The sequence below is a fragment of the Ambystoma mexicanum genome, chromosome 3p (assembly GCF_040938575.1).
Source record: "Ambystoma mexicanum isolate Mex_15411 chromosome 3p, UKY_AmexF1_1, whole genome shotgun sequence".
Taxonomy (NCBI): Eukaryota; Metazoa; Chordata; class Amphibia; order Caudata; family Ambystomatidae; genus Ambystoma; species Ambystoma mexicanum.
In genome coordinates this window covers 878835728-878859041 of record NC_090925.1, presented here as the reverse complement: position 1 = coordinate 878859041, position 23314 = coordinate 878835728, and the positions used below count along the sequence as shown (strand labels likewise).

Below are 23314 nucleotides of genomic sequence, written 5' to 3'. Positions count from 1 at the left end.
TAAAATATTCTGTGAAAATCTGCAGAATAAAAGTAAGCCTCTCGAGGGCCCAGAGGAAGTTGATAAACAAAATATTTTATCAATCCCATCAATAAACGATTATACAATTAAAGTAAAACCGACACTAATCTATAGGCTAGAATTGTTCCAGTTATTATTGTGGATGATTTAAGTAAAAAAGAAGGTTTATTATGAAAACCCATGTTAGGCCTCCCACAGTCCTTTCCAATCCCAATATTAAGAGGTTTAATGGCACTATCGTCATTGCAAGCCTGTGTATGGTGGAGAAGGCTGTATTTAATGTGTACATCTTATATGCCTATGCCAAACTCAATGTTTGAAGTGTTAAAAGATGCATACTCTGTGAATGCAGTGGCCATGGTAGTTGACTTGAGGGCCTAGTATATCTGCAAATAAATGGATCTGGAGTACCAGAATTTATTGAGAGGCCTAGTAGAATGAAAAAAATATTTTTAGACTATGATTGGCTGCTCATTAGGCAGGCCAAGTCTGTTGAGGAAGAAGGCAGGCGGGCAATGCGTGAGGGCAGGAAAAACTGTTGCTCCTTGTTAAAAAGGAAAATAGCAGACTGGGTGGCCCTGGTCTGGAACTCCTTGCTAATGGCCATCGATAACGGGGATTCTCTGGAATTCTGGGCCAATTAATTGGATGTTGCCTCCCTACACATAGCAATCCCCTCGAGGCCTGCATATCAGAGTCAGCTTGGGTTGACCACTTCACACAACTGTATGGTGAAGTTAGGGCCTACCTGGACTATGGGATAGAAGAAATAGAGCATAGTCAAGAGGGTAGAGTTAGCAGTCATAATCCACCAGTATTAACGAGTGAGGAAGTGGCCATTGCACTTAAGAGACAAAAACTGGATCAAGTGCCACGACCCGAGAAGGTCCATATTGATTTTTACACTCAGGAGCCTGACATTTGGATCCCTTTCTTGAAAAAACTATTCAACTTAGCACTTGGGCACAACATGGTGCCTATGTCCTGGACCCAGACTGAAATGGTGCTTGTGTTCAAGAAAGGTACCAGGGATTCGCCAAACAACTATAAGCCTATCTCGCTAATGGATACGGTTGGAAAAGTCTTTGCAAGGGCTATCCTTAGGTTCTTTGAGGCTTAGACTGAGGATGTAGGGGTGCTGCACCATCTCCAGGCTGGTTTTTGCAGTGGAGTAGGCACCAGTGATTAAATCTTGCAACTCTGCCTTTTATGTGACAAATATGTCGTTTTGAGAAAGAAATGTATCTATCTGTCTTCGTTGACTTGCACACAGCCTTCAATATGGTCCTGAGATCTCGGCTTCGGGAGATGCTCAGTGGTCTTAATATGCCAACCTCCTTGCTGAAGGCCATTCAGAGCCTCCATTCAGGCAATGAGGTGGTCATGAGATGGGGGATTGATGGGCATATTTCTTCAGCAGTAGACATTGCGCTGGGAGTACGCAAGGGATGCTTCCTGGTGGCCAAATTGTACTGCGTCTTTATCAATGGGATTATTGAGAAACTACTAACCCTACAGATGGATGCCCCCAATCTGGCAAACGATAAAGTACTGGTGCTCATGTTCGCAGATGACGCTGTCCTTCTCTCTCTTACGCAAGCTGGACTTAGAAAGCAACTTGAAGCCTTTTCCGAATACTTTGACGAGAATGGTCTAGTCATTTACGTCACAAAAACAAAAGCCTTGATCTTCAGGGGCAGAAGATGGAAGGAAAGGTGGGCCCTGAACCTTGAACTGAGTAGCAGACCGATAGAGATGGTCGATGAATATGATTACCTCAATTTAAGGGTCAAGGCCAACTGTAAGCTGGATGGTCAACTGGCCCAAGCGCAAGTCACATTGACCAGGTTTCGCGGGGCCTTGGCTAGATTCACAAGTGGACATGGCAATTGGGCAGTGCGGGTCTCTCTTGAGGCCTACAAGGCGATGGCCAGACAAGCAACCATGTCTGGAGCTGAGCTCTGCTGGAACATGGGATGCTTGTTGTCAATCATTGAAAACAAATATGTGAAACACATACTTGGTTTGCCTTTTAGCACCCCAAATCTTCCAGTGTTCTTAGAGATCGATATGTCACGCATTGAATCGCTCTGTAAGGCTCACCCTCTCTGTTATTGGGTGAGGATCTGGACAGTTATGTTGCTGTACCACTAACTTGCTTGCTGTTTATTGTACCTCTAAATATCTCATGTCGGCATGGAGGAGAAGACAGAAACGTCTCGCAGTATGAATGGCTATTTTCAAATGCAATGGGTAACTCATGAACGTCCAATGGAATAAATGATCATCGAGGCACATGACTGATTCTGCCGATAAGGAATGTACTGCACCACACTTAAAACCTCATCATACTGTAGAGTTGTTTGCAATGACACAGTGTTTTTAAGGATGAGCTTATTAGTATAACTACATGGGGAGCTGGATGTGTTGAAGTAATTGCTTCTAATCCTCTCATTTTTTTTGTGAAACCTATGTATTCGTAATTTGATGGTTATATCCTATTCTTGGGTTTTTAACTGCTTAATTGTCTTATCATTTAAAAAAATGTGAAGTTTTTATATTACACTATATAGCAATTGCTGCTGGTTTTATGATATAAACTTTGTCGAATGAAAACTGAAATGACTCACTGATTGACTACTGAGTAGAGAACTAATTAAGTATACGTCTTTTGTGAACTTCAAGAACATAGACAGGAAAAAGAGAGTTTGCTCTTGTTCATTATAAAATGACCCTGAATAAAGCTCACTTCGGTTTACCATCGATTTCACTGAAACCTAGATGTAGTGCTGCCAGATTTGGGTTGTCTAAGGACAAAAGGCTATGTAATTTCTGCTGGGGAATGAGGGTCGAATCTATCAAGCATTTACTAGTATATTGGGCAGGTACAAGAGATGTGAGTTTTAAATATTTTAACAGCTTTTTGCAACATGATATGATTCTGAGAATGAATTTGTCTGCAATAGGATTGTATCAAAGTATCAACAGTCATTATTGTTGTAGCTAGGCAATGCCCTGCAAGAATTAAATCAACTTACAAGCAAATAATAGGAGTAGACGGCATAGTGAATTAACTTATGGCCCTCATTACGACCCTGGCGGAAAGTGACTGACCGGAGCGCCACAGCGTAAATAGCGTTTCCGCCATTGCACGAAGGAGCAAAGTGCGGCCCATTCCGACCCATCGGGCACGAGCACCACGCCACGGCGGAAGTGCAAAGTCCGCGATGGCGGAAATGACCCAAAAACGGCCCACACCGCCGCCGTACGGCGCCCTAGGTGCAATACCGCCACCCCTCTTAGCGGTCACCGCAGTGTGCGCCTACCGGAAAGTACGGTGACCGGAAATATACGGAAACGGAAGTTAAAACATGGGCCCGGAACGGGAAACATCCCGGAGTACACCTATAAAAACACTAAAACCACACAACCACTAAAATCACTACCCTGAAACACACCCCAACCCGTCACCCACCCTAGCGAAACCAAGAAAAATGGGAAAAGTAGCGAAGAAAGCGTGCGACCGCAAGCGGCAGGTCCACTTCTCCCGTGAGGAACTCACCGTGCTAACAGAGACCCTCCAGGAGAATGCTGCCGTCGTCTTCTCCACGCAAATGACCAGAACGGCACTTGCAAACAAGAAGACCATATGGGCTCTGGTGGCACAGCGGGTAAGTGCGGTGGGGACCGCACCCCGCACCCCACAGCAATGCCGCAAGCGATGGGACGACCTGCGGATACGCGTCCGCAGCATACTCTCTGCCAACCGCAACATTGCCACAGCCACCGGGGGAGGTCCTGAATCACCCATCAAGTTGACCCCCTGGGAAGAAATCTGTGCCTCCACCATCGGAATGGAGAGCATAGAGGGAGTCGGAGGGATGGAGAAAGGAGTGCAGACATCCGAAGATTCAGGTAGGTGGGCCAAATAAAACAATGCCAAATCCACACAGTCCATCCATGTGAAGTACCATGCGTCCACATAGTGCAACAGAAACACATGTCCAGGAGAACGTCCACACACATCGGCCTGATAGCGCACGTTAAAACCCACAATAAATACATAAAAAATTAAAAACCCCTAAAACACGTACTACACGTGCAGCAGGCACACCCTAACTGCAGGCTGCCAAACAACTGCACCCTCACTCCACACACAAATGAAAGCACCTCCAAGGCCCCGACCCAAATCACCCTCAGGTACCACCCCAATGCATGTGATACAATGCCATTCCAATTCCCACAGACCCATCAATAACCCTCGCCCTCCTTTACTCCACCACAGGGTCCGATCCAAACGACGAGCTACAGGACACCCCTACCAGCACACCTGCAAAGAGGGCCAAGACCAACGGCCAGAGACCCTCCACCTCAGCTGCACGCATCAAGACACGGCAGCAGCACAAATCAGGTGGCAGCACAGAGGAGGGAACATCAACAGGCACCCCAGCAGCCAGCATGCCCACACCACCACCACCACAGGTCCCCCCAACGGATGCCACAGAAGGCACTGCCTCTGGTGGCAGCAGCACCATAGGTGACACCCCATTGATGGCAGCATGCTCGGACACAGAAAACGGGGATGCCGAAGTCAGATCCATCCATGACCTGTCCCAATCCCCCTGTCTGTCCCATCCCGTACAACATGAGGATACCACGCAGGGGCACCCACAAGACGACGACTGGCCATCCCCCACAAGCCCTGTGGCAAGGCAACATGAGGACAACAGCCCCTCTGTGACACCCCCGCAAATGGCCATGGCCCAGCAGAGGCAACAGTCCCTCGACCAGTTGATCGAACAACAGCAGCAACTGGCCACACTCCTCAAGGACCATGCCGATGAATGTGGGGGCACTAAGGCAGACATAGAAACATCAACTGAGACACTTAGGGCAGAAATGGAGAGAGGTACAGAGACGCTAAGGGCACAAATGGAGAGTAGCACCGAGAGCCTGAGAGTCCAAATGGAGAGAAGCACCGAGAGCCTGAGGGGGGAACTGCATGCGACGTCCAAAGACGTATGTGCCGAACTTGCCGCAGTGCGCCGTGTGCTCACTGAGCTCTCGCAAACCCTTAGGGATATGCATGGACGTGAGCAGGCAGACACATCATCCGTTGCAAGTTCCGTCCAGGGCAGCCCCCAACGTAGATCTGGAAGGAACCTGCGCTCCACAGGCAGGGGTGCCCCTGATACCCGCAGAGGGGGCATGCAATAGCGACAGCCCACTGACAATGAGCATCTTTGGACACTGGTGTTCGGGGGGGAGGTAGGAGGGTGGAGGGGGTGTGTTGGGCTCACTTGGGTGGCGGGTCGATAGGGTGTTCAACATGATATCACATATGCCATAAAAAGTGCACGATCAACCAATGAGATGTGTGGACATTGATCTTTGTGTACTAGGCCATCATAGGCGTACAGTCCATATTGTGCATGTCCCAGACACACGCAGTGCCACGAGTCCCGTGTCCATGTATCAGCCACCAGGCGTGAGTGCTAGAAGCATACATCAATGAGATGCTGACGAATGTCACGGGCCTCCGGTGCCTCGCAGACTCCATGAGGTGCTGCCACATCCCCACCCTCATCATGACCATCATCAGGTGCTTGCAGTTCTGCGTCAGGGGGCATGGGCACATTTCTACGTACGCACATGTTGTGGAGCATGACACATGCCATCACCATCTTTGCAACCTTCTCATGGCGGTACAGGAGTGCCCCGCCAGACCTGCTGAGGCAGCGGAAACGGCCCTTCAGTAGGCCGAATGCCTGTTCTATGACTACACGGGTACGTGAGTGGGCATGGTTGTAGTCCTCCTCATGCTGGTCCCGTGGGTTCCGGACTGGTGTGAGGAGCCATCTCTTCAGTGGATATCCAGCATCACCTGTATGTGGACGAGAAACGTATGATGTGGAATGCCATTGATACGTACGCGCACCCCCCCCCCCTTCCTGCCAGGTCATTGCCAATTCACATACCCCACATCATCATGCATGTAATGAGACTCACCGAGTAGCCAGGATCTGTTCCCTGCGTGTCGCTCCATGTAGCGTGGTATTGTAGAGTTCCTCAAGACCATAGAATCATGGGTTGATCCAGGGAATCGGGCACAACAATGTGTAATGATCCTGTTGGAGTCACACACCATTTGTACATTCAGGGAATGAAATTGTTTTCGGTTGCGGTACTGGGCCTCCATGGCATGTGGGACGACCAATTCAACATGGGTGCAGTCGATGGCACCAATGCAACCCGGTATGCCGGCAAGTGCATGGAATCCCACTTTTGTGTTGGTAATTTCCTGCTCCGAGCGTGGTAGAGAGATGTAGTCGTCTGCGTGCTGCAGGAGGGCATCGAGCACTTGCAATAGTGTCCGTGAGAACAGTGGCTGAGAAATGCCATGCAACTGTCCGACTGTGTGCTGGTAGGTGCCTGTGGCCAGGAAGTGTAGTACAAACACCACCTTTAGTAGGGGTGGGATGGCGGTTGGGCTATCTATCATGCTGACAAGGTCAGCCTGTGTCATGTCCACAATGGCGGCTATGGTGTCCCGGTCCAGACGGTAGAGGGTGTGGATCTGCTCATCAGTGAGGTTGAACGGATGTGCTCGGAGGCGTGGTATTGCGGGCTGCCTGCGTGGTGGTAGTGGCTGTGCTGGTGGGCCTTGCTGGCCCTGCCTTGGCCTCCTCCTCCTCCTGCGTCTCCTCCGTGCGGCTGGTTGTAGTTGGTGTTCGTCTTCTTCTTGGAGTCGGAGCACTTGCAGTGCTATCAGGTCCCCCAGGGCCAACATCGCGAGTCCTGCCGGTAGCATTTCGGTGTGGTTGTGGGAGGAGACTGGCTGTGCAATTTATGTGTTTTCAGGCTGTATGGCCTCCACCTGTGGTGATTAATTCCACCTGTGCAAACTGCTCTCCCCTTTGGCCGAGCACGTCCCGCGCACAACGCTGCAATTCGGGGAATGGTATCTTGCTATTGCAATCATGTATTTGTACCCGATGGCCGTGTAAGATTGGTTGATATGTTCATTCTGCTGTGGTCCCATTGTTTCCCATACTATCTGTGCAGTCGCGAACAGACTTGTGAAGGGTCAGTGGAACGTAGTACTCGAGTAACGGTGGGCCCTCATGCATCACTGTACCGAGTTGCAACGACGGGCGGGGCGTCCCATTTGTGGGTGAAGGCAGTTGCCATTTTCACACACAGCCGCACTCGATGGAATAATTAGTGATTTCAAACGGCCACAGATGCCTTTTCGACGTGATGTTGCAAATGAGGAATTCGAAGGGCGGCGCTTTCGGTTTCCAGCTAGCGGCGAGGAGATGCCCACAGGTCTGACTGCAAATATAACGTTCTATTGTTCAATGTCCTTGAGACAGGGCCCATGGCGAGGGAGCAATGATTGATATGAATAGTTTGGGATGCGCAATAGTAGCTACGTGGGCGATGAGGCCGGCCGTTCCCAAATACATGTTACTTCATAACACTGGAATTACGGGCTGGGGCACTGTGGATTTAGCAGGCTGCATAACGCACAGACTCAATGGATGTTTCTAATGTTATGTGAGTAATTATTCAGGCGTTTTGATCCCGGGATGAGGGAATGATGAATGGATGCATGGGCAGGTGATTTGATACAGAGTTTGCCATGTACAGGGCTTCTTGGGATCTATCCGCCTCCCCTACGCTATGTGATGCAGGGCTGCCATAGTGGGACCATCGTCTATCTGGCCTTGTTGAGCCCTCCCTGTCTCGAGGCGCCCTCAGACACTTGTGTCCATGCACGTTAACATTCCCATCTGATGGAATCTGTTTTGACAGACGCATGCACAGGTACACTCGTTTGTGATGGTGTTTGCACCTCGATATAGATGGTTATGAGTCGCAAGTGGTTTTGGGGTGGTGATGATCCTTTTGAGTGGGCTAGCATGCATATGGCTGTGGATTTCGTGTGATCATTGAAGTGAGTTGTTCGAATGTAGTTCTGATGGCCATTCTGTTCTTTTTCTTTTCTTTTGGTTGACAGGTATCTCCTCCCCTTTTGCCACTGCCATCTGTATGCCACTCCTGCAGATGGATTTTACTCCCGACACCTGCTGCTTCGTGTTAATCAGTGGAGCAGCATTACGATCTTATGGGACGATCGCCAATGGCCCACATGCCCTTACGCAGTACTGGTGGCTCGGAGCAACATTTCGGCCTTTCAGCTGGACTAGTGCCTCCCCATTGGGACGGCCCTGCGGTTCTGTGCGCTTCCATGTTGCCTTTTCGTACGTGAATGTGGCTCTGTGTACCATGGGGGAACAGGGCGACACACAGGTAGTGGCTGGTCATTTCTTGCGGATGCAGCCCACAATGGTGATTAGTGTTTTGGAGTTCATGGCCTGATGGCTGTATGGGCTTGGTGACTTTGATGTGCATAAAATTTCTATTCTGATTTGGCCCGTGTAGCGTTTTTCTTTGCAAGTGATGTGGCATATGCCTATTTGGGGGGCGATGTATTGTGAGGAGATCTGCATTGGGTTCCAGCTTCGGGGTTTAGTTGCGTGGTACTGTGCTGGGCGCGTTTGCCTACGAAGCCCAGTGAGGTCAGGGATGGGGGCTGCCAATATGACTGTTTGAATGTTGTCATGCTCAGGGGCGGGGGATTGGGTTTTGTGTAACAGATGCCGGTCAGCCAGGTGGACTGGTGGAATGATGTGATTTTCGGAATATTGCTGGTCACAGGTGCCTGTGTTTGCGTGCGTTTCTTGGTGGGGGACTGTGGTCATGTCCATTGGGATGGCTTCTGTATTCGTGCCATCTGTGCCCTGCAGCTCCCATTGGCCCCTCTTGTGTTTCTTTTGTTCGTTGCCATGCATGGGTGACTTGTACATTTCAATGGTTGCATTGTGACTTCATTGCACCTACGGGGAGTTGTACTTTGTGGGCAGGGAGCGGTGTACAGGCACTCAGTGGGGCCGTTTACGGTTGATTCGCGATGCCGTACTTCTCGCCATGGCGGAATGGTACATTACGCCATGCCTGATGGCGTTAGGTACATGTCCACTAGGGTCGGAATTGGCGTACCCTTGCGCCATGGTGGTGTTTGCGGTTTGGCATGGCGCGCGCGCGCGTGCTTGGTGCAGTTAGCTTTGGCGTTCACTACGGTGTCGCTAATGGCTTCGTACTTTGCGGTGACGGGTCATAGTCGCACCGAGCGCTATTCGATGGCGGTATTGCATTTTCGCCATCGTTTTTCGATTTCCGCCAGGGTCGTAATGAGGGCCATGTCATTTAGGATGATATTTTCTTTTGCAATGAATGGCATGCAAATTTTAAATCACCTATAGGTTAATTTTGTAAGTATTGTTATTGCTATAATATTGGTATTATTTTATATTGAATGCATTGTGACGGAATGTTATATTTTTATTGTCTTTTTATATAAATAAATGGTGAAAAGTTTATTATAAACCAAAAAGGGTCTTAAAAGAAAGATATTGGGCCTCATTACGATGTTGGCGGTAGCCATGCCGGTAAAAGTTGTGCAATTACCACCATCCGTCAATGTGGACGTACAGGGGCATTCTGACCCTGGTGGACCCAGTCCATCCCCTTTGCTGTGTGCCGGTATTCATTATTCCCCATTCCCATTTGAGTCGCATAGGCCAGACCTGGCGGGCAGAAAGGCACCCGCGAGCACAACTCGTAGCTTGCCGGTCCGGTAGCTGCAGTGCGGGTATCTTACCGGCCCCGTTACTACCGAACCGGCAGACTTATAATGATGCCCATTGTGCTGACCTCAAGTTGACTCAGGCTTTCGTTTATGTTTGCCCCCACCTTTGGGAGTTTTCCAGGGGAAATTCATATAAGAAAATAGACTAGCATAACAAGGAAATTACGTCTATGATCTTTAAAGGAGATTACCATCTTTATTGGCCAGGTGGTTGGAGCTTGTTCTCTTTTTATTGCCAACCTCAAAAGAAAATTAATTCACTAGCTGGCACTTTTTCGACCCTGCTCTGATAAAAATCACCCAGGTGCTACACTAATGCAGAAGAACAAAGCAGATCTGTCTTCTCATTTCTAATCAATCACTCTCTGAACTTGTGATATAGATTTGTTTACATGAGTCATGTGTAGAAGCATGAGGCCTTAATCTAGAGTTTGAATAAAGGGCATTATTAAATATTACACTTTAAACAGAGACACTAATTATCCTCTTAATTCTGTAGTCATATGACTTCGAGATAAAACAAAGAGTTTTTTTCGGAGCACAGAGTTTTCTCTACGATTTGGTTTATGAATGAATATGCTGTACATTGATGTTGCATACAAAGACATGCATCTAGACATATTACGGTAAGTCAGGTTTCATAGAGTTTGCATGTTGCTACCTTGAATTAAGAAAGAAAAACAATTCAGCATGTAAAGTGTTAGGAGCAGTTTGTGCCCCTAATTTGTTTTCACAAATATAGAAATATGAACATCCAATGTAGATTGGGTAGGTCGATTCTCTGGGAGTGCTAACACACTTCATTCAGGTACTACCAGAGATATATCTAATATTAGGTTGCTGAGCTTTTACAGCTGTGCTATGCAGTAATTAAGAGACTGCTCCTTAATCTCGAGGATTTAGTTTGAGTGCAACCTAACCTCAAATGTGGTTAGGGAGTTAAACTCTCTAACATATAAGATTTCTTGAATCCTTATTCATAAGGGTTCTTAAATACATATATATGCCAAATTATATTGTTTGCTTGATTATTCAAATTCATTTCACCACACAAAAGGCACATTTTCAATAACAAATATATCTAAAAAATGTATTGTAGCTAATGCCAATATTCCTGTTGCTAACACCCCACTTCTTCTATTTCTGTTCATTTCGGTTTCCACTAAATACTGTTTGAAAGTCACATGCTTTATATTTCTTTGCTTCCTTTCTTGTATCGTCTGATTTGTTCTAAATAAATTGTCATTTTATCCTGAGTATTAGCTGAATCTCTGGTAGCTTCATTGTCACTACCACTTGAGTCTACATCTGAGGTTGCTGATGATAAATTTGAAATACTACCTTGTTCCAATCTATTTAATTTGATATTATATTTAGATTCAAATATATATGTTCGGTCTTCTCGATAGTCTTTCTCTTCCCAAAAAAGCGTTCTTGTTTTCTTAAATTTAATTTGATCTTGATATTCCTTCTTTATGTAGTTATAGATTACATAATTTTATTTTGTGGCATCAAGTAAATTCATTCATTCTATTTGAATCTGAGCTTCTTCTGCCTGTTTTCAAATGTTTCATGTTTGCGTTTTAAAATTCACATTATTTTAAACAAAATTTAGTTGAGTGTATTTTTCTTCATCTTTTTCACTAATATCCAGTATAATTTCCTACTTGCCCATTGCAGAATTTGATGAGGAAGTGTATAGAGAATGATGCTGATTTAAAGTTCAGGGAGTTTCAAAAGTGAAATGAGAATCTGTTCCAAACCTTTAGTTGGATCGCGGATTGGAAAATGGAGTTGTACCATTTTAAGCAAATGTTTGAAATAAAAGTTAGACTTTGAGATTGGAACATGATTTATGACATTTAGCTGTGCTAAAATCCCTCCAAAATCATGCAAGGGTCACTCATTGGTATTTGAAAACTCAAATATATTTGCTGGTATGCCCATCTCTGTTACTGAGAAGAGATTTGACTACTTCTGAAATTAAATCAATTGCCTACTTTATCTATGTGTGGTCCTCTATTGGGGATACCACGGGATAACAGAATGTGTAGATTGTGTACATTTGCACATATTCTTGCAACAAATAGGCACGTCATGACCAAATAGAAGGTACACAGGTCCTATATATGTGCTATTTGGGTAGTTTTTATAAGATTACGATGTGATCAAAACCCAATGTTTTTGGCAGTATTGTGTAAATACACATAATGCAGCGTTGCATATGGCATTGCATAGAATTTGGCAGCAGGTAGAAATCAACGTAAACCTTTCAAATACTTGTTAGCGATTGTGTAAAAATAAGGATAACTTAACTCTGCACATACTACTTTATATGATATGGGAATGTGCATTAATATGAAACATTTAGCCCTGTACATATTACTTTATTGAATTGGTAGCATTCTGTACATTGATAGAATTGTAGGAGTCACATAGAAAAATATATCTATTGATTGTTATGTTATAACTGCTTTTAATAAAGTTTTACTCTGTAATAATTAAATGTTTTATCTTTTATGATGCATAACTATGATGATTGTTGACTTGTGATTGTGGAGTATGAATAGTGCTGGAATATGTTGTATATGTTATTTAGCGAATATGAAGGATAATATTAAAATATATTGATGTGAGAAGTTCTGTTGGACTAAGACACATGGTAAATAAATAAAATATGTATAAACAATTCTCTAGGCATTATTTCATTTGCCAATATATTGATATTGTTTGATCTATAATTGCATAATGAAGGAATATCATTGTCAAATTAAACTTAAGAAAATGAGTTACATCCTCATTTCATGGAATTTAAGTCTGAGTGAGATGCATGTAAATGTATACAAAATGCGTTCTCTGCTGTGCACTGTGCAAAAGAGTGAACAATCCCTAGCACTGAAGCTGTAGTATTTAATAATTGATATTTAAAAAGTACCCAATGTGCTATTACAGATATAATCGACATTAAACCATGGTTCAAGGGCCCTGTACCATGGCCGAATGAAGATGAGTTTGATCAGGTGTGTTCTGTGAGGGCTGCAGCTATTTTGACTAAATTTGAAAAGGAGACCAAGTTTAATTGTGTCATTACTGATCACCTAGAAAATGATACAGATGTATATTTCATGTAACCACTCACTGTTGAATGCAGAAAAAGAATCTTGCGCCAAGATGCTGGCATGTTAGAGAAAGTAAAACGTTTTTCAGAGTCATACTGTTATCACCCATGTACCGTTTTGATTGTTATGTGGCACATTTAAACCCAATGATCGCTGCAGGGTTACAATTAGAAAGGTTTGGTTATTCAGACCTCAATATGTATATAGAAATGATTGTGGAAATGAATGCTTGTGTGTGAGAAATCGTGGGATAAATGCAGGCAGGTCCATTTCGTTTTTGTTGACAAGTTGTTTGTGATTGTGGAACATTGTGGTGACTTCCCTTGCACATATCTGGGGACCATCTTTGCGTTTATTTTATTTTACAAAAATATTGATTCCGAAAATAGCCTGTTTCTAGTTCCCCAAATTGTATGGTGAGACTGTATGTTGGGGGGGTTATTAAATTAGGGTTTCCTGCATAATGAGGTAGCCATTAATTAACCAAATTATATCTTAAATAATTAAACCAATTCTTGCATACAACAGAATTACAGACATTACAAAAATGTACAGATAGAACGATAAGAGGGTAAAGGATAAGAGGAGATAAGTACATTATTTGGCAGCTGTGTCCAGAAGACACCATCACATTTATGATGGAATCTGTCATACAATCCGTTCTTTTTTGCACCAGTTTAGTGTTACATTGTTTAGAGCCAAAAGCTAAAAAGGGGAGGACACGGGCAGTTTCTATGGAACCTAGGTGCCCACTATTCAACGAGGAAAGCATATCTCAAGTTCCTGGTGGGGGTACGTCTCTTGATGCTGGAGGTGAAGTAGCTGCCATTTCACGGATTTCAAGGTGGATGAAATGGGGTTTAAGGCTTGCAGAGAGAAGATGAGTCTGGCTGCCTGGTTTTGACGAAGTTGCAAATAATGGATGGAGTCCTTTGTTAGTCCCATGAAGACAGAGTTGTTGTTGTTGGAAGGCTAGTGATTACATTGGTGTGTGGGTTTGTAGGAGCACCTGGTTTTAGTATTATTTGATAAAACACTTTGTTTGTCTTTACATTGTTTGTGTTCTGCTGCTGCTGGTCCTATGTTGGGCAATTGTTTTGCTTGCTGTATTCACCCAGGAATGGAATATATATTACCCAAGGACTTCTGTCTACATATATTGGACCTGTAATTAATGAAGTGTTCTTCATCAAACACTAATGAAGCAATCATTTCCATTATTTACACAACTAAGCCGAAACCTTAGACTCTCCCTGTCTCAGAAATGACTATAAATCAAACAATTATAACGCATTGGTCAGGTGGCCTTCAAAATAAATCATCATATGAACATAGACCAAATATGTGATTGTTTTGTTTCAAAATAAAATGTACCACACAACTAATTCAAATGACAAGCAAAAGCTAGAACCAGATGAGGTAGCAGACATTGTTTTGTTAACCTCACGTTTAAGAACACAGAACTTGTGTAACTGAAAGACACTTAGCACACATATGTCTACCCACTTCTTGATAGGTAATGAAAGGATGACATCAGAAAACAGCATGTAATCCTCATGAAAAGATTGACATTCTGTGAGAAAGTTGATCTATTTGTAAAATCAAAATGTCCATTTAGTAATATTTGGATTGATACCAGTTGGTGGCCAATTTGTACATTTTGGCAGATAAAGAATCTCAGGAAGATAAAGCAGTTTTCCCAAGATCACACTTAGTGATCAAGTGGAGAAACTAGGACTAGAACCCACGTACGCTGGATCTGCAGTTGTTGAAGCATGAATCATGCACACCTGACATTTCATCGATTCTGCTCCTGCCCAATCATAGTGTGAGGAATCAGCCCTCTATATAAAATATACCAACCTAATACTAGCCACCTCAATTATACTCTGGATTATCATCTTCAGAAGGAGGAACGGTTGAGAGCAAGAAACCTGACATCTGATTGACTCTGACTTGGCACAATCCGCTTTTCAGAAGTACTGCCTTTTGTGAAGTCTCACACATTTTAATATTATGCATTTGAGTGAAACTCATAATCACATATTGCATGTCTCTGCAGATGCCGACAACGGAAACTTAAAATCAATAATTGCCACATCAAGTAATGGAACACAAGGGAAAACTCCCACTATACTCCAGGAATCGTACACCCAAAGGACCGCAGCCTGCTATGGATACCACAAGACACATAGCACAGATTTTAGACAGAGAAGACAACAACTGTGGAACTACATGCACAGTAGGCAAAGTAATCATGAAACAAAAGGTGCAATAAGAACAAAACACTTGAACACCAGTATAACGAAGAGGACCCTGCAACAATGGTAAACACTACAGTAGATACAATGCAAACAAAAGCAAAGTCTGTCATACCAAGAGACAGACAACACTTGCAGGTATCAAAGCATGGTGTATGAGTCACTAAACTCTACCTTACACCATAATGAGGACACTGCAACATGATGGAAACCCCCACTATAGAGTACTGAGCACGGGAAATGGAGAGAGACAAACAACAAGATTGCAGAAGAGAATTGCATGCCAACAAACAGGCACACTTTGAAACAGAGAAAACAACAAGTCATGAATGATGTCTTCCATCGAGAACTCACCCAGGTCATCACCAGTACCAAACATCCCCACCACAACTAAGAAGGACTACTTGCAATTCCCAACCACAACTCTAGGAAGTAACTGAATGAACAAACCCTTGTTGCAATAGATGTGCATATGTGGCAGGAATGAGTCTGAGGCAGCAGCTTCAGGTAGGTGACTTTGATTATCATGGGGTGCACCAGGTAGTTCACAGTAGCAGGTTACAGGGACACAAGGTAGGCAGCTCGAAGCATATATAGGGCATCCAAGACCCAGGGGTTCAAGATGTAAGTGACACAGAGTACAAGGACAGAACAGGAACACGAAGACCATACTGCATCACGTCACATGCATAGGTAGGATGAGGAATAACACCTTCTCATCCTCCTTCAAACCAAAAAGGTAAAGCGGGAAAAAGGTTACACATGGACCAGAGAAAGAAGTGTAGATTGTGAGAAATCAGAGGGTGTCTCACTCGCTAGTCCCCGGGGATCTCTCTCTCATGTGGCCAGGGCACGGCCATAGCCTTTGGATCCAGACCCTGGGGGTGAACCAGTGCGGGAGGATCTACTGCTGTGTGTTATTGTGAAGTCTCTATTATCTCATCTGTAGGCTCGTATAAGACTGAGACGAAGAAGAAGCAAAGAAGCATACAGAACAACAGTAGAAGGGATTGCCAAAGAACTGTGAAGAGGTGGCCGCTATGAGGCATGAAGATAACTTCAGAGGCATTGACCACAAACATTGACGCTATGCTGGGGTGATCCCAGCAATATAAAGTAAAGATTGAGGATGGGCTAGGCATGCTCGAGAGCAGGAAGAGCAGCAGGGGAAAGTGGCTGGGAATTTCAAACCTGCGCTACCCGACATGCTGCAGAAGCAGGAAGAATCCAGCAGTGGCGTGGTCTCTCTGAGGTGGACTGTGTGGTCCATTAAATACGCGGAGACTGCTGCAGTAACGACTTTGTGGAACTGCATAGACCAAAGAGGAGGAAAGCAAGAATACACGTTGAATGCGTGCAGAACTGACAACGACCTGAGACCCTGGGAAGATCCGGTAGTGCTCCCTAGTGAATATACAGGTAACAGGAGTTGTGAAAAAGCCAGGTGGGGTCCAGGGAGATCAAAGAGTCAAATATTCCTCTCGAGTGAACTCCCTCGTCACATTAGTGATATCCAGAGAACCAAAAGTCAAGCATTTCAATGGGAAAACCAACATATGTGAAAAATACCAAAAGGACAAAGAACTGTCAGGAAATAATATCCCGAATATTCAAGATAAACAGTCCTGATAAAGGGCCAGCAATAGGAAGAGTGGATAAAGCCTTAACTGGGTTGTTTGTAAATCCTTGGGAGAAAATAGAGATTTGTAAAGGACTTTAAAGGAATAGTCTCCAGAACTCTTCCAGAAAGACGAGGAGAAGGGAGTCATCCACCGGTCTAAATGTATTTGGTAAATCAGACCCTATTGCAAGAGACTGCTGTAGGGACAGCATCATACTGGATTGTTTTGCAAGGAGAAGGGAGACATTCTCCTAGTGACTTTGATAAGAAGTTTATTGAATCCTTTTTGGTTTATTTCTTAGTGGCACGGTTAGAATAATAATTTGCATTTATATAGTGCTACGAACCCTCAGGCATCTGAGCGCTGCTTATTATTACGCATAGTGTGTAGTTGGTTTGGACAGAGGACAGTATTTTGGGTTTTGACTTGCATCTCGACGAGTATGAGTTATTCTGTGTGGAGGTAGGGGAAACCCTTCTAGGAGTACAGAGAGACAGATTCTTTGCTTTATTTTGAATAAAAGTCTATAGCCAAAATGATAATGCCTCATCAGCCTTCTTACTCCATCACGCTACAATACCTGATAACTACAACTATCCAAAACTATGGTGCATGTTATTATTCAATTAAAGGGCTATATCCTTGTCAGGAACTGTGCGGTCGGGCTTGCGCCCGAGTGACTGGCAGATACCATGGCTCCGGACCCTATATCACTGCGCGTACGGAGCGTCGCTGCGTGTCACAATAGAGCTGGCCTTCAACAGGGGCCTGGAGCCCCAGGGAAACTGAAGGATGCCCTAAGGTCTTACCTTAGTAGTCACTAAACCTTGTGCCAACCTTTCTACCTCAGAGTCCTGGTTCTCCAGCTAACTAGCATAGTCTTTCTCTTGTCTTTGGTATCTCGCCAAAAATCTTGCTCCTGCTCTAAACCTTCCTCTCTGTACGCACAATGATGTAGGTGCACTGATGCATTTTCCACACTTGTTCCGACGTAATGACTCCCTCCTCTGTGATAATATTGAACTTCTTCTCCACACTTCCTCATACTACTTCTTCCTTCACCTACTTGATGTTCTACCACCTCACCCTTCTTCTGGAGGTTTCTCCACTCCTCTGCCACTTTCAACAAATCTTCCACCAACTCCCCAGCCCTTTCCTTGAACTCTCTTCATTCCCCACTGGCAAATAATGTTTTTCTTTGCTCCACTTCCAATAGCCTCTTTCTCCACCCCTCTGGGCCTTTCTCCCTCAGGCCCTTTGGCCCCTTCTTTCCATCCTCCCTTCTCTGCCCATCCCTCTGGCCTATTCTCTTCTCATCCCTCTGTGCCCTTCCCAGACCTTTGGGCCTTTCTGCACTAATACCCGAGCTTTACGGTCTATCTTTCCACAGCATTCTTGGGCCATCCCTGCACTCTTGTCTACTTCATAGCCCAAGCTCCTGGGCCTCTCCTCCAGCTTTACATCTCTGTATCTTGTTATTGCGACAGTTCCTCCTCCAGCTCTTCCGGTTCACCTCTTAAGCCGGCTCTTAATTAGCTTGTATACTTAACTCACACCAAGGCTACCACAGGCCTTGCCCTTTTATAGGGACTTGACACTGTTTCTCTCTGGTGTGAGGGATGCGGGCTTGTCTCTTTAAGCAACTCGGAGGGGAATTTGCTTACCATCCACCACCCCTAGGGATGGCTTACAGCCCTGATGTGAGACTTTGGGTTGGCTCAGCCCTTCCAATGAACAGTCCCGTCTCCTCCTGCCACACCCTGGCCTTGCCCTTGTGGTGGACTCAATCTAACTGCTCTTAGCTATGTGAGTACGAAGCCATTGGAAGGCGTCTAATGTATTGCTCTCTTTCTTTCCCCTATTCAAGGCCAGTCTTTTCTTTGTTTTTATATCAGCTTTTTATAATGATGCAAAGGGAGTCGAGCATACAGGCGTGGCAGCTCTGTTGGATTACTTCTCCCAATTAATCCCATCATAGGGCTAAGAGCATCTCAAGTGGAAATGTGACGGGCTGTGCCTCCTGTGTGTAGCATGGCCAGGAGATCCTGGCCATGCTGCCACTCGTACAGCATCACCTAATTTGTGGCTGCACCAGGCCTCCTTGGTGACAAAACCATCCACCAGAAAGTCAGCAATCAGACATGGCCAGTGCTAGTGACAAAAAGATGGCCTATCCTATTTCAGATTTCTGCCCCTCCCTCAACTAAATCTTACTCATTTTAAACCTCTCCCCAAACGAACTCCTACTAATGTGCTACCTGGGCCTCAACTAAAGCATATTTCATCAACTGTTCAAACAGTCTCCTTTTTCAGCCTAACAAGATATATATATTTTTGCATGTTTCCGCAGTCCACATAACCCATAGGTATCTAGGCGCTCGTTTCATTGTGGAAGGGTGCAGTGGAGTAACTTTGCTGAAAATGTTGGGGGGGACATGACATCTGAAGAAAAGGTGCCCCAGCCAAATGAATGGGGACAAAATGGTGTGCCATGAAAGTTGTGGGGAGACAAACACCCCCGTTCCCTCCTAAAATTACACCCCTGGGAGGGTCTGTTATTTTTAAAGCGCTCATTTTTTTTCTTCTTTCAAGCGCGGGTCCGGGATTCAAACCTGTGTTTACTCAGCGTGGTGTTGCTTCCAAGACCCGCATGTTGCCACAGAGCTATCCTCCCGTCCCTCCTGAAGTACTCCTGAAGTTGAACCTGCAAGCCCTAAGAATAACTCTTGCCGACCCACTAATATTGTTTGTAATAATTTTATTCAGAGGCTCAGTAGTTGACATTTTTGTTTGAAGGGATTGGGATCAACCGCAAATCCCTTCTTCCCATGAACTGATGCTCACCTTGGAACCTGTAGACCCTACTCATCTTTTATCCTCCACTAACCACTGACATGACCCCATCATTGACTTGCCATTTTCTGAAGGGGATACAGTCTCTGTCAAATACAATGCCACTTGGTACGATCAATTTGCTGTCCCATTAAAGAACCCCTTTGCCTCACTTCCTCCAAACCTCCAATTTGAAACTCTATCTATAAGCCTCTGACAAAGGAAAAGCGAATCTCTAAAGATCTCATTGATAAACTCTTGGAAACACCATCCATTACCAGCCAAGCCTTGCAAATCGCTCAACTTCTGGATTTACCTTCTTTCACTCAAGAACATTATACAAGGACACAACCCCCATTCAGCTAAATGGTTTAAGGCTGGCCTCTAAGACCGCAAATGGACATGCCGTTCCCGTAAAAGATGCTGGAGGACATCCCTCCTCTCTGAGATACAACCACATTCTTGTCTTACATTCAGTATTACAGCCTCTGAATACCAGGTAAGAAATATGCATTACTTCATTTGAATCATTGAAGCTAAAAAAACAAACAGAGCTCTTCATGGTCCTTGCTGAACTCCCAAAACCCTCATACCCTAGGTTCACTTACCTAGACATTTCTGACCTTGCCGACAGGCCCAGCATCCGTTCTCTGCGTTTCTACTTGAGCTGGTTGCCTGTAAACCGTTTCAGCCCCATCTCAAGAAAAAGGGCAGCCCTGGTTTTTTTGCTGGATGATATCCAATGTTGGCTAGCGTTGACGGTATCAACACATTTCACATCCTCGGTCTCTACGCAGTGATTGACACAGTTAATCACTAGATCCTCAAAAAAGGGTCCAGACTGTATTTGGCTTCCAGATTCAACCCTGCACTGGCTATGCATCTTTCATCAACCTCTAGCTTCATTCCTTTGCAATCATCATCCAATTTATTTTGCATCTATCTTTTAAACATACCCAGATGACACCTAGATACTGCTACGGTTGGACTAGAAACAAATTCCACCAACCCCCCCTCCCCACACCCCCACCACCCATATGGGATTTCCTTTTCCTTAATGTGTGCTAATTGGCTGAAATTGAACCCTTCAAAAAACCTGAAATTCTTCTCCTCATTGATGGCCCTCATCTCTTAAGTGAGCGATTTTGACCCTGAGCCTTTGAAAGCTCTGCGACCCCAGCCAATTTACAAAGATCCCAGCCAAATAGTTTAAAGATCTGGGCTTTTTTGTCTATTGCAATCCCTCCCTTACTACGCAAATGAGCCATGTCATTAGATCCTGGTCTCATCACGAATTGGGCGGTATCCAGGCGGTATTACTGCCGGGTTACCACCCGCGCTAATAGTGTTACCGCCAACCGGTCCGGTGCTATTATTGCTGGATCAAGGGTTGGGCGGTAACTGTAATTCCCCATTCCCCATTGTGTCCATTGGGGAATTTTCGGTGCTGATTGCGCAGCGCTAATTGCGCAAGAAAATAGGAATTTCTCTGGCGCATTTACTCCCAGCTTGCAGTTGGGGGTAAATGCTGCCAGACTCGTAATTGGGCAGCCCTTAAATGCGGCGGTAATAGCATTACCACCGCATTTAAGGGTTACCGCCCAACTCGTGATGACCCTGCCTGTCTCTTGTAACTTAAGTGTGTTCACTCTATATTGTCATTTCTGTCCTTTCAATAGGGCCACTGCTACACAAACCTGATTCCCCCCACCCCTGCCCATGCTATGGCAACAATCTTTGTCTCGGTCTCCATGCTGGCCAAATACATCACCTTTAACAGGTCAAACACAGGGACCACACTCCTCCTTTGCCTGAATATGTCTGCCCTCCATTGATTATCTGTATAAAAAATAACTGATTTCAAGGCTGTCAACATAAGCATGTTAGCTTAAGAAATGTGAGTGTTAGTTTGTTATACATGTAACACCAGTCAAGTTGCACCTGATGAATACAATCAATCTTCAAAGGTCCCTCCTCTGACATTGGTGTTTCACAGTCTTTGCATTGTGGTCCAGGGTGATTGGTGAGATATCTACCTCTACTGAATGGCAATTTACCCAATGCCAGTTACTTACCAAGGAGTGCCAGAAAAAAATCAAATATACAAATGGCTTCAGACTGAGGTCCTCTTGCATGCCTTATTTTGAAAACCCTTTTTTCACTCAGAGGTTGGATTCTGATATAGAGAAACCTGATAGCATGAGTTGATCACCAGTTTGATCACCAATGTGTGGCCCACCTCAGGTGGTGGATGAACTGGCACTTCCCCACAAAGGCACGAGAATTTCCATTTACGGCGAGCACAATGAGATCTTATACAGATGGAATGCACATGATAAACTGTATCAACAAAGAAGAAACTGCGGACAATGATTATGCTCGTGGTTTAGGGTTGCCATGAAAAATCCTTTTTAGCGATCTGGGAGCCTGTGTGTTTCAATCTCTGCTTTGTCAAAGAGCCATCACTTATTATCTAGACTGTCTCGAAGGTGTAGTTCTATAATCCTGTATCGAAGGTGTAGTTCTGTAATCCTGTCTCGAAGGTGTCGTTTGTGGGAAACTGGAAAGGGATGGCATTCTGTGTCTTTTCTTTCTAATCTTAGTTTAATGCTCACTGAAAAATATCAATAATCTGTTTGCATGTTTGCCAACTGTTCCTCACCTCTTGGACCTCTTGGACCAGAGTGTCCACCCCTAAAATATGGGTACATAACAGGTGTTTAGGGCCTGCATCTGTGTGGCTTACGACGCACGACTGGCGCGATTTGAAATTAACATACAGTTCTTTTCAAAGGGTGTAACATTCTGCATTTCCCACACAGGTGTGGAAGAAGCAGAGGCCATGCCTTCCCCAAGGACCCTGAAATCCCACTTCCCCGTTCAATTGATACCATCTTCCTTCTGGGAGCAAAATTGTAAGGTAAGGAAGTTGACGAAGGGCATGTGTGACAAGGCTGAGATGAACAAAAAGGGGAGGGATTCATATTGAGAGATCGAGACGGATGAAGCGCAGGAAAGAGAGCGCCATGGGCAGAAAAGAAGTGATGTGAGTGCTATAGCTGGTAGATTGGCCTTGAACAGCCTTGTGTCCTAGTGTGGTGGCAAAAGTTACTCTTTTGCAACCTGTTCCTGTTGACATTGCCAGCCTTAAAGGATGCGCCTCCATCTCCCCTCTTCTTGACTACACTTACCCATCAAAGCAACGAGTTGGTGGTAGATCTCTTTCTTCGGCTGGGGCCTCCCTCTGGAACAGCCTCCCTGCCTCCTTGAAACTTCAGGAGAATCATCTCCGGTTCCAGAGGCACCTCAAAACCTTTCCCTTTGCTTCTGCTTTTTCTCCTCCTCTCCCCTGCTGATCTCCTGGCTGAATCTGATACTGCACTGGTTACCTGGACACCCTCTGATCTCGGGCCCAGGTCCCCTCCCCTGCCAGATGCACACTTGCGCTGCCCCCCCTGGCAACCCTCGCACTTGGGGACTGTTTCTGTATCCCTACATTCCCACTACCAGCACTTGACACCTGATGTCTGCACTTACCCTTGCACTTGCCACCTGCTGGCCATACTTATACTTATTGTTATTTATTCTTTTATCCCATGTACTGCCCTCTCCCCCTTCCCCTCCGCACTTTACTCCTTCTCCCTTCCCATGCACTTGCGCGATCTGAATGACATCTGGGCTAGTAGGATCGTTGTCTGTTCCCCCTCCCTTGAGTCGTCGCGCCTTGAAATTGTGAATAGGCGC

The 23314-nt window shown here is 45.1% G+C and overlaps 1 protein-coding gene across 2 annotated transcripts in view; it reads left to right on the top strand.

Moving 5' to 3' along the window:
• The window catches only part of LOC138581055 (sulfotransferase 1C2-like), a 347674-nt gene that overhangs the window by 268682 nt on the left and 55678 nt on the right, over nt 1–23314 (top strand). For both annotated transcript variants that reach the window (XM_069652096.1, XM_069652097.1), the window contains exon 4: nt 22393–22490. In XM_069652096.1, coding sequence (XP_069508197.1) covers nt 22393–22490 — 98 coding nt within the window. The remainder of the gene's footprint in view (nt 1–22392; nt 22491–23314) is intronic.